Here is a 12,571-nt window from a genome sequence, read left to right as displayed (position 1 = left end):
TTCCAGAAGGAAAAGTGTAGAGAAAATATGAGGAAAACATATTTAATAAAATAGCATAAAACTTCCTAACTCTTGAGAGAGAGCTAGACATCTAGTTCCAGGAAGATCAAAGAACCCCAAATACATTCAACCCAGACATTATAGTCAAATTGTGAAAAATCAAAAGACAAAGATTTTTTAAAATAGCAAAAGAAAAGTAACACACTTATAATGGAATCCCCATTAGACTAACAGCTGATTTCCCAGTGGAAACCTTAGGCTAGAAGAGAATGGGATGATACATTCAAAGTTCTGAAAGAAAAAAATCTTTCAGCCAAGAATATTATAGCCAGCACAGCTATCCTTTACAAATGAAGAAGACATAAAATCTGTCATAGATAAACAAAAACCAAGATAATTCATCACCACTAGACCAACATTACAAGAAATGCCCAAGGGAGTCTTACATCTGGAAGTAAAAAGATGATAACCACCATCATGAAAACATGCAAAACTTTAAAAGTCACTGTTAGAGTCAATACATAAAGGAGAAAGAGAAAGGAATGAAACCTTATCACTACAGAAAACTATCCAACTTCAAAAGTAAACAGGAAGAAAGGAATAAAACATATACAAAACAACCAGAAAACAATAAAACGTTGGAAGTAACTCCTCACCTACCAATAATAACTTTGAATGTTAATAGATTAAATACCCCATGAAGGATATAGACTTACTGAGTGGATTAAAAAATAAGACCCAACTATATTTTATCTAAAAGAAACTCACTTTACCGGTATAGAAACACATAGACTGATAATAAAGAGATGGAAAAAGATATTCTATGCAAATGGAAGCCCAAAGTGAGCAGGGATAGCTATACTTGTATCAGACAAAACAGAGTTCAAGTTAAAAACCATAAAAATTGACAAACAAGAGTATTATGTAATAATAAAGGGTTCAATTCAGCAAGAAATATAATTGTAATATGTGTATAATTGTAAATATGTATGCACTCAAACACCAGAGCACCTAGATATATAAAGCGAATATTACTAGATCTAAAGAGGGAGATAGACCCCATTACAATAAGAGTTGGACACTTCCGTATCCCACTCTCAGCATTGGACAAATCATCTAGACAGAAAATCAACAAAGAAACATCAGACTTAAACTCCACCATAGACCAAATGGACATAAATAACAAACATATACAGAACATCTCACCTAACAGCTCCAGAATACACATTGTTTTCATCAGCACATGAAACATTATCCAAGATAGACCGTATGTTAGGCTACAAAACAAGTCTCAACAAATTTTTAAAAATTGAAATTCTATCAGGTATCGTATCTTACCACAATGGAATAAAACTAGACATTCATAACAAGAGGAACATTCAAAACTATACAGACATATGGAAATTAAACAACATGCCCTTGAGTTACAGTGAGTGAAGAAAGAAATTAAGAATGAAATTTAAGAATTCCTTGAAACAAATGTAACTAGAAACGCAGTATACCAAAACAGGGGATGCAGCAAAAGCAGTTATTAAGAAATATGTTTTTAGCTTCATCCGTGTCCCTACAAAGGACATGAACTCATCATTTTTTCAGCAAACTGTCGCAAGGACAAAACACCAAACATCACATGTTCTCACTCATAGGTGGGAATTGAACAATGAGAACACTCTGACACAGGAAGGGGAACATCACACACTGGGGCCTGTTGTTGGGTAGGCGGAGGGGGGAGGGATAGCATTAGGAGATATACCTAATGTAAATGACGAGTTAATGGGCGCAGCACAGCAACATGGCACATGTATACATATGTAACAAACCTGCACATTGTGCACATGTACCCTAGAACTTAAAGTATAAAAAAAAAGTATATTTTTAGCAATAAATGCCTGGATCAAAAAAACTAGAAAACTTTCAAATAAACCACTGAACAATTCTACCTCAAGAAACTAGAATAGTAAGAAAAAAGCAAACCCCAAATTATTAAAAGGAAATAAATAATGAAGACCAAACAGAAATAAACAAATTTGAGGCAAAAATTACAAAAGGTTAACAACAAAAAGGTTTAAAAAATATCAACAAACCATTAGCTAGACTAATTAAGAAAAAGGGAAGACCCAAATAAGTAAAATCAGAAACAAAAAAAGAGACCGCATAACAGATAATGACAGAAATAAAAATAATTATTAGAGACTATTATGAGCAACTCTACAATAAATTTGAAAACCTAGAGGAGGTGGACAAAATCCTTGACCCATACGACCTACCAAGACTAAACCAAGAAGAAATAGAAAACCTGAACAGACCAAAAACAAGTAATGAGATTAAATCAGTAATAAAAAGGCTTTCAACAAAGTCCAGGACCTGATGGCTTCACCACTTAATCCTCACTTGTGAAAGGAAGAGCCATTTGCTACAGCAAACTTCATTGTTGTCCTATTTTAAGAAATTGTCTCAGCCACTCCGACCATTGGCAACCACCACTCTGATCAGTCAGCAGCCATGAACATGGAGGCAATGCCCTCCACCAGCAAAAGGTGATCATTAGCATTTTTTAACCAATAAAGTAGTTTTTAATTAAGGTATACACATAAGTTTTTTGAACATAATGCCATTGCAAACTTAACAGGCTACAGTGTAGGGTAAACATAACTTTTACATGCACAGGGAACCCAAAACATTTGTGTGAGTTGCTTAATGCAGTTTTTGCTTTATTGCAGTGGTCTGGAATGAAACCCACAATCTCTTTGAGATATGTCTATACACATATTATTTATATATTATATATCCATATACATATTCTTTTATATATCTTTATATACATATATATAGAAAGAGACAGAGAGAGAAAAGAAGATAAAAATATGCAAAATTCAGTGTTGGGAGGATCCATGAGGAAAGAGTTTCTGGTTAATGATTGTAATTTTCTTTCTTAAATATTAGGTCTTCCAGTGAGCTAAGTCATGTTTACTATATCCTTTAGATTCATGGGATTCTTGTTATTCAAATATATTTTTCATCACTATTTTGTGTAGCAAATATCTAATGATATATTTTTGCTTTTATTTTTTGGTGGCTAAAGTGTGTTAGCACGACTTTCCAAGTTTGAAGTTGAAGATGCTGAAAATGTTGCTTCATATGAGTAAGTCAGTTTGAAGTTTGAAGGGAGGGAGCCATTGATGGATCTCTTACCTTTAGTTAAACAGGGCTTCCGCTGAGGCAAGAAGGAAAAAGGGAAACTATGGAAAGATATCAAAATGTATGGGTGGGAGGGTACACCGTATTTACTCCAGTTGAATTCTTAGACAAGTATTATTTTGAAAAAAAAATTCCATCCATTCAGAAATAAATGTTCTTCTAGCTTGAAAATGTAAAAAGTATTCTTAGAGGAAATTAATTCCATTAAAAGTTTTTTTAAAAAAAAAACAGGAATGCAGAATGTTACTTAACTCATCAATAGTGAACGTTTCTCATTTTTACTGGATATGGTGTGATTCCCAATTTTGTACATTTTGCCTATGAGTAAATAGTATTGATAGCAAAAGCAAACATATTTTGCTGACTAAAGACCTCTTTATGCTCATTGGGATTTTATTCTTATTTGTTTCTAATCTCACTAGAGTACTTCCTGTTGCACTGACCTGAAGGCATTTTATCATGTACTCACTGTAATGAAACAATACATTCTTAAACTGGCTTGTGTCTGAACTGCAGACATATTCAGGAGATTTTTCTTCTGCTTCTTTCTTGCCCAGTTGTATAACCATTCACCAGCTTGTGTCAATGCTGGAGAGGAAGTACTGCCATAGAGGAAGTTAACTCACCATGGTTGTAAGCTGTTGGTGACTAAACAAAGATTGGAAACAAAGAGGGCAAATAAAAATAGTTCTTCAAATTACCCTGAATTTGCCACTGAATTAAACTGTGTGTCTGCAGATTAGCTATACGTTTTCTGTAATGGAGCTGCCTAGGGCTGAAACAAAATTAGACCGATTAAGCAAGGCAAGCATTTCCTTCTTTCCCCACTCCAAACAAAATAAAGCAGGTTTTCATTTTATTTTATTTTTAAATTACAAAGTCTCATTACATAGATATAGGAGGAATTTGCAGTAGTCCCTGTGAGAAATGCTGGTGTTTCATAACAGGGGAATGATATTGGATTTATAGTAAAAGCTGGAATCAGTGCTTGGCTTTGGCATCATATATTCATTCACCTGATACTCAGCAAGTCACTAACCCTCTTTAACTTTCAGATTATTCAAATGTAAACTGGCTATTATGCAATCCATGTACTGGATAAGGTATTTAAAAAATTAGTAATAAAATGAAAATAACATGCAAAAATACTTTGAAAACTCTGTAGTTCTGTAAATAGGTTTTATTCTAAAAGCTAAAAATAACGTAAGAGTTCATTAAGGAAAATCTGAAAATACAATCAACAAATCTACCCACATTTAGTCATTCTTAAACTTTGATGCATGCACTTCTAAGTTCTTTAAGCATACACTTTTTTTGTTTACAAATATGAGACCATACTTATTCTTTTGTAAATAACCTTATTAATGACATCATGGCTATATTTTTTTGTTAATATATATTCATGTGCACTTACAACATTATTTGTAACAGTTGTGTGATATTTCATGGTGTAGATGTGCTATAATTCATTTAATAGTCAGATATTGCTGAACAATTCAGTTTTTTACCAGTTTTTAACTTACAAAAATGAATATATTTGAGGCTAAATCTCCATATATTGTTGGTTATTTGCTTGTTATAAATTCTCAGAAGTGGAAATTCTGTGTCAAAGGGAATGATTGTGACGCTATTGATATTGATATGTGCTTTAACATCAAGATGCAAAGTGTACATTTCTCCCCTCCCACACTTAACACTAGCCATCATTGATTTCTCTGATATTAGTAAATATATTTGTTCTAATGCACGTTCTTTGACACACCTTCATTTATCCTTTTCTGTCTTTGGACTGAAAAGTTAAATCTATTGATCCTTTTTCTATTTTATGTAATATAAGCAATTTCTCCCAGGTTGTCTTGCTTTTCACTACATAAAAGCATTTAATCCTCATGTAATCAAATGTATCTGTACTTTTCTTTGAGATTTTGCCTTTAATGTTATTCTCAGAAAGTCCTTCTCACCCCAAGATTTTAAATATATCCACCAAACTTTCTGTTTTGAATTTATTTTCTTCATTTAAATAAAATATCTGCCCTGAATTTACTTCGTCTTAAGGTATAAAGTGTAGAAATTTACTTTTCTCATAAGTGACTCATAGTTTTTTCAGCATGAACATGTCATCCCTCTGTATTGTCCTTACCCTGTTTTAGTGATCTAGAGTGAGCAGGAAGACCAGAGTCACTACAGTGTTTTTCGTGCTTTGCATCATGGCCACCTCCCTACCCCCAGAGTCTGCACAAGAGAAAAATGTGTCCAGTGGGGGAGATAGCACCTGCCTTCAATACAAATCCCATTTCATTAAACACGGTCTTGTTAGTGTCATGTAGCTTCCACCTTCTATTGATAAAAAATGAGTCATGTTCATAGTTAATATTTGTGCTTTTAATTCAACTTTGATATTATTGGAACTTTCAGTGTATTAAGGTTTAGTATCTCATATCTTTTTTTCTCTCTTTTTTTTTTTTTTTGAGCCGGAGTCTTGCTCTGTCACCAGGCTGGAGTGCAGTGGCTCCACTCAGCTCACTGCAACCTCCGCTTCCCAGGTTCAAGCGATTCTCCTGCCTCAGCCTCCCGAGTAGCTGGGACTACAGGCATGCACCACCACGCCCAGCTAATTTTTTGTATTTTTAGTAGAGATGGAGTTTCACCATGTTGGCCAGGATGGTCTCGATCTCTTGACCTCATGATCCACCCACCTTGGCCACCCAAAGTGCTGGGATTACAGGTGTGAGCCACCGCGCCTGGCCTCTATCTCTTTATTTTTGAATTGTCATTTAAATTTAGTTTTTGTCTCTTGTGTATAGCATGTAATGCCTTTAATTTCAAAGTTACCTGAGAGTATTTCTCAATATGCAATATGAGAGTAATATGTTTGTATTTATGATTTCTGGTACGTTTGGTTTTATTTATCATCTTTTTCTTTATTAAAAATACTTTGATATTTTCTTTGTAAATTTGTCTATGTTTTGCTATTAATTGATTTGTTTTTATCCCTTGCATTTTTTGTTGATATGCAAGTCAGAAGCCCATTTCTAGTCTATCAATGTTTATATTTAAATGTTTAGAAAACATAATTATACCATTCTTTCCATCAATATCGAGAATAAAACTGGACTTGTACTTGTGAAAGATAAGAAATGCAACCTGCCTTTACTTCTATCTTCTTCCACACCTTGAATCCTAGTGTAAGAATGCCTAAAAATTCAAATCAATACTATTATTCATGATTTTATATCATTTATCTTTACTTTTAGAATCATTTATTTACATTTTCACCGGCTACTTTTTTTTATTATTATACTGTAAGTTCTAGGGTACATGTGCACGATGTGCAGGTTTGTTACATATTCATGCATGTGCCATGTTGGTGTGCTGTACCCATTAATTCATCATTTATATTAGGTGTATCTCCTAATGCTATCCCTCCCCCATCCCCCCACCCCACGACAGGCCCTGGTGTGTGATGTTCCCCTTCCTGTGTCCAAGGGTTCTCATTGTTCAATTCCCACCTATGAGTGAGAACATGCAGTGTTTGGTTTTCTGACCTTGCGATAGTTTGCTGAGAATGATGGTTTCCAGCTTCATCCATGTCCCTACAAAGGACATGAACTCATCCCTTTTTATGGCTGCTTAGTATTCCATGGTGTATATGTGCCACATTTTCTTAATCCAGTCTATCATTGTTGGACATTTTGGTTGGTTCCAAGTCTTTGCTATTGTGAATAGTGTCGCAATAAACATACGTGTGCATGTGTCTTTATAGCAGCATGATTTATAATCCTTTGGGTATATACCCAGTAATGGGATGGCTGGGTCAAATGGTATTTCTAGTTTTAGATTCTTGAGGAATCGCCACACTGTCTTCCACAATGGTTGAACTAGTTTACAGTCCCACCAACAGTGTAAAGGTGTTCAGTTTCTCCACATCCTCTCCAGCACCTGTTGTTTCTTGACTTTTTAATAATCACCATTCTAACTGGTGTGAGATGGTATGTCATTGTGGTTTTGATTTGCATTTCTCTGATGGCCAGTGATGATGAGCATTTTTTCATGCGTCTGTTGGCTGGCTGCATAAATGTCTTCTTTTGAGAAGTGTCTGTTCATATCCTTTGCCCACTTTTTGATGGGGTTGTTTGATTTTTTTCTTGTAAATTTGTTTGAGTTCTTTGTAGATTCTGGATATTAGCCCTTTGTCAGATGAGTAGATTCCAAAAATTTTCTCCCATTCCGTAGGTTGCCTGTTCACTCTGATGGTAGTTTCTTTTGCTGTGCAGAAGCTCTTTAGTTTAATTAGATCCTGTTTGTCAATTTTGGCTTTTGTTGCCATTGCTTTTGGTCACCTGCTACATTTTTGTTCTTCATTTTGATTCATTGCTCAGCTGACTCAAGCACTTTGAGTAATTGTTTTTAGGAAAGGTACATGGAGGCTATGCTTCGTGTTGCTTCATGTTGGAGTGTCTGTCTGTTGCTCCCGAGTGTGAACAGTACTTTTCCTGGATATGGATTTACTGAGTCATAGTTATTTCCCTGCAAACTCTGCACATAACTGCTTGAAGCTTCATTTACATAGTACTCTTTTTTTAAGCAAAAAAGTCTCAATTGTGTATTTACTTGGTATAGTTTCAGGGTACACTGAAACAGATTAAGGGGCTAAAGCCACCCAAGCCACTTCTTCGTGCCTTCGTAATCTGTCAGACTTGGTTCTGTATGGTGACATTGTCAAGTGAGTTCAGATTTATGACATTTCCTTGATCCCCAGTGATCTAGTAGACTGTGTGGGATCAGAGGTTCTTGTAGTAAGGGAATGGCAACTTGAGGAGAGAATTCACCTCTTTTGGCCAATTGATCCTCCATCTACATCAGCCTTAACTCTCCAAGCCTGGGTGGAGGTGGTGGGTCCAGGTGGAGAGGGGAAGATTAGAAGGATTGGGGATTTCCTTTATCTCAGGTTAACCTAACATCATTCATCAAAGGCCAATGTTTTTTTTTTTTAACTTTTATTTTAGGTTTGGAGGTACACGTGAGGTTTGCTACATAGGTAAACTTGTGTCAGGGAGGTTTTTTTTTTATTTTTTACATATTATTTCATCATCCAGGTATTAAGCTCAGTACCCAAATAGTTATCTTTTCTGCTCCTCTCTCTCCTCCTGCCCTCCCCACTTAAGTAGACCACAGTGTCTATTTCCTTCTTTGTGTTCATAAGTCCTTATGATTTAGCTACCACTGATAGGTGAGAACATTCAGTATTTGGTTTTCTGTTTCTGCACTAGTTTGCTAAGGATAAGAGCCTCCAGCTCCATCGATGTTCCCACAAAATACATGATCTCATTCTTTTTTATGGCTGCATAGTGTTCCATGGTATATATGTACCACATTTTCTTTATCCAATCTGTCATTGATGGGTACCTAGGTTGATTCCATGTCTTTGCTATTGTAAATAGTGCTGCAGTGAACATTCATATGCATGTATCTTTATAGTAGAATGATTTATATTCCTCTGGGTATCTACTCAGTATTGGGATTGCTCAGTCAAATAGTTCTGCTTTTAGCTCTTCAAGGTATTGCCATAGTGCTTTTTACAGTGATTGAACTAATTTACACTCCCACCAACAATGTATATGTGTTCCTTTTTCTCTGCAACCTTGCCCGCATCTGTTATTTTTTGACTTTTTAGTAATAGCCATTCTGACTGGTGTGAAATGGTATCTCATTGTGGTTTTGATTTGCATTTCTCTAATCTGTGATATTGAGCTTTTCTTCATATGTTTGTTGGCCACATGCATGTCTTCTTTTGAGAAATGTCTGTTCATGTCAAAGGCCAATTGTCAGTGCCCCAGTTCTGCTCAGTATCTGCCCTCTTTGTTCTCCCGTCTTAGGCACAGGCTGTGAGCATTGTCTTAGGATTCATGGCTCTTGGAGTGGAATTTGAGTCCTGTGTTGGAGGCTTCAGTATGACAGAGACTTCCTGAAGTCTTCTCCTACTGAAGCTTCCTGTGTTGGAGGCTTCTCCTCCTGAAGAGCCTCCAACACAGGAGGCTTCAGTAGGACAAAAAAAATTGTTCCTCATGAGCTACCTTGTCTCCAGCCATAAGGTAAAATGAGGCATTATTGGAGGCTCCATCAAACAGGTTCTCCTTCCTTTGATTAATGGAAGGAGCCCAGTCTTTCGGGTGTTTCTCCTTTGAAGTATATCTTACTAAAATGTCTTACCTCTGAAGTTCGTTTGCAACCTCATATGCGACTCTTGCTAATGTGTATCTGTTCACTAGGTGTCTAGTTTGAGGAGATGACAAGAGCACCATTTACTCCCTATGCTCATTCCTGAAACACCTTATTTTATTGCAGTGGAAACTGAGATCTGGCCAAAGTTTGATGATTTGCCCAGGCTGGCATTAAAATACAGTTCTCTTCTACCACCCTTTTCTGTCTTCATGCTATACTCCTTGAGATGATGACCACAAGTTTAAGTTTAGTATTGCCATAAAGTTGGGGTTGGAGCTTTGCATGCAATGGAAATGTTACTAAACATCCAAAGTTTACTGTCTTATTTGCATATATTCTGGATAGCATAGTAAACAAGTAAAATGATCATGGAGCAGGAAGAATAAAATTTTAGCTATTAGTAAAAAGCATTTTGTTATACAACTTCTGAATAATTTTCTTTTGAAATTATATTTCTAAGGCCCTTTGTTTTTTGGTTAAATTTACAATATATGTTAGAAGAAATCTGATTAATTTTATTTTTACTTCTTTTTGCAGCAGCAAGATTAAGAAAATTGTGCATTCAATTGTATCATCCTTTGCATTTGGGTATGTGAGACATAGAAAACACCATGTATTAAATATATCTGAGACTTGGCTGGGCACGGTGGCTCACGCCTGTAATCCCAGCACTCTGGGAGGCCGAGGCGGGCGGATCCCATGAAGTCAGGAGTTCAAGACCAGCCTGGCTAACATGGTGAAACCCCATCTCTACTAAAAATACAAAAGTTAGCCAAGCATAATGGTGGGTGCCTATAATCCCAGCTACTCAGGAGGCTGAGGCAGAAGAATCGCTTGAACCGAGGAGGCATAGGTTGCAATGAGCTGAAATTGCACCATTGCACCGCAGCCTTGGCGACACAGCAAGACTCCATGTAAAAAAAAAAAAAAAAAGAAAAGAAAGAAAATATATGTCTCATATATATCTATACATACATATATATATATGAGACTTAATACTTCAATGAGAAACACTGAAATAAAATAACAAAAAAGCATTTCCACTGTCCATCAGTTGCTAAGTAGCCGTGTGCCCCATCTAATGTAATCTAATTTATCATGGAATTTTGGTTTAAGCTGGACATTAAGAATTGCAAATAAATGGCTTTTGCCTAAGATTAATAGTAATATATTAATATTGTTTTTCTTCCATCTGCAAAAGTAACATTAATGAAAATCAAATGTTAAAATTCTATAATTATTAGTAAAGTGTTTTGTTAGTACCTTATACATCAGGAATTACTCTTTAAGTCTGGAAACAATTTACTTAGACTCTTCTCTACATAAGAGTAAGATTTCATACTATGATATAGATTTATGCAATATAATTGTTTCCTTTTGAATTAATAATATTTGAATTTGAGCTGCAAGTTTTTAAAAAGTACTTCAAAGACGAATTCACCTTCATAGACTAGGCAAATAGTCTAATCAATTTATGGAGAATGTATTTAGAATATGTAACAGCAAGTGGCAGGAGGTACTTTAGAGTTCAAAACTCATGTGCCCATCACTCTGCTAGAAGCACCCATAAATATGAAATCATGTGCTTGTTGAAAATGTCACTGATGAAAAATCTTGGTCTTTTAAGAGCTTATGTTACTCATGCTTTCATTTGGTTTTTATTAATAAATTCTTTAGAATTATCCAGATTAATGAGGGTTTATTTTTTATGAGAAATTGGTATAAACTTCTTATGAAATTCGCAAATTTTAAGAAGAGTTTGTAAACAGACAGGTGATTTTAATTCAGTTTTACTTTTCTCTCTTGAGGTGTTGGCCTGGTGTGTTTACTGTAAAAGGTCACAGTAATATCTTGTGAAGTGGTTTGGTGAGAATTTTGTTTATTAAGAACTGCTTCTATTGGGTGAAAACAGTGATTTTTCTGAGATTCTAAGGCATTACAGTTTTTCCTGCCACTGGGCAGCTTAATACTAAATAATAACATTTTGGTACCTGATCAGTGGCTTAAATATAGTATAGCTACAGGGACAAATGCCCCTTTATCTTTGCATTTATTTATTTATTTATTTGTTTATTTTAGACTATTTGGAGTTTTCCTGGTCTTACTGGATGTCACTCTCATCCTTGCTGACCTAATTTTCACTGACAGCAAACTTTATATTCCTTTGGAGTATCGTTCTATTTCTCTAGCTATTGCCTTATTTTCTCTCATGGATGTTCTTTTTCGAGTATTTGTAGAAGGGTAAGTTTGATTATTTTTATAATGCATTAAGCTACTTTGTAGTTTTATAAAAAGCACTTTCGGAGGCTGAGGTGGGAGGATCCCAAGGTCAGGAGTTCGAGACAATCCTGGCCAACATGGTGAAACCCCGTCTCTACTAAAAGTACAAAAATTAGCTGGATGTGGTGGTGGTTGCCTGTAATCCCAGCTGCTTGGGAGGCTGAGGCAGGAGAATCGTTTGAACCTGGGAGGCAGAAGTTGCACTGAGCTGAGATCATGCCATTGCACTCTAGCCTGGGTGACAGGGTGACTACATCTCAAAAAAAAAAAAAAACATTTTAAAATAATTAACAGGAGCATTCACTACAAACTGACTTAAGAGCCTTTGGGCCTTATGAGAACATTGGTGGTAGTCTGGCAGTACCCCCCCATGTCCTGTGTTTGAGGTGGCCATGGATTGATGTTCCTCTGCCTTTGGACAGGGGTGGAAAGAGTGGGAGGGACTGCATCTTGTGCATATTGTGCTCAGCCATAGCACAATAAAACACTAGGTAGACTTTTACAGTTTTTGATCTAGGCCCTGATTCCCAGACAGCACCTGTGGATCCACCTGGAGGCTAGGAGAACTTGCCATCCTGAAGGCAAGGACACACGCCTGGCTGTTTTTACCATGTGATGACTGTAGAGCCCCAGGGCCTTCAGTAAACTCCTGCAATAGCTAAGGAGTGGTTACAGCAGGTCTTGGGCAAGACCCCGTGCTGTGCTGGCCTCAGGTCTGACCCAATGCAGTCACAGTAGTGGTGGCCACAGATGTGCTTATGTCACTCAACCCCAAGCTTTAGGTGCCTCAGAACAGAGAGAGAGACTCTGTTTGTTTGGGAGAAAGTAAGGGAAGAAAACAAGAGTCTCTTTTTGGTAATGCAGAGAATTA

General features: G+C 36.2%; 1 protein-coding gene across 1 annotated transcript in view; it reads left to right on the top strand.

The window, feature by feature from the left end:
• The window catches only part of LOC129530492 (putative tyrosine-protein phosphatase TPTE), a 39,831-nt gene that overhangs the window by 10,007 nt on the left and 17,253 nt on the right, over positions 1-12,571 (top strand). The window contains exons 5-7 of the mRNA XM_063702800.1: positions 3,083-3,142; positions 9,958-10,008; positions 11,500-11,661. Of these exons, the coding sequence (XP_063558870.1) occupies positions 3,083-3,142; positions 9,958-10,008; positions 11,500-11,661 (273 nt within the window). The remainder of the gene's footprint in view (positions 1-3,082; positions 3,143-9,957; positions 10,009-11,499; positions 11,662-12,571) is intronic.

This window comes from Gorilla gorilla, chromosome 22 (genome assembly GCF_029281585.2).
Source record: "Gorilla gorilla gorilla isolate KB3781 chromosome 22, NHGRI_mGorGor1-v2.1_pri, whole genome shotgun sequence".
Taxonomy (NCBI): domain Eukaryota; kingdom Metazoa; phylum Chordata; class Mammalia; order Primates; family Hominidae; genus Gorilla; species Gorilla gorilla.
This window is presented reverse-complemented; position numbering and strand designations above follow the sequence as displayed.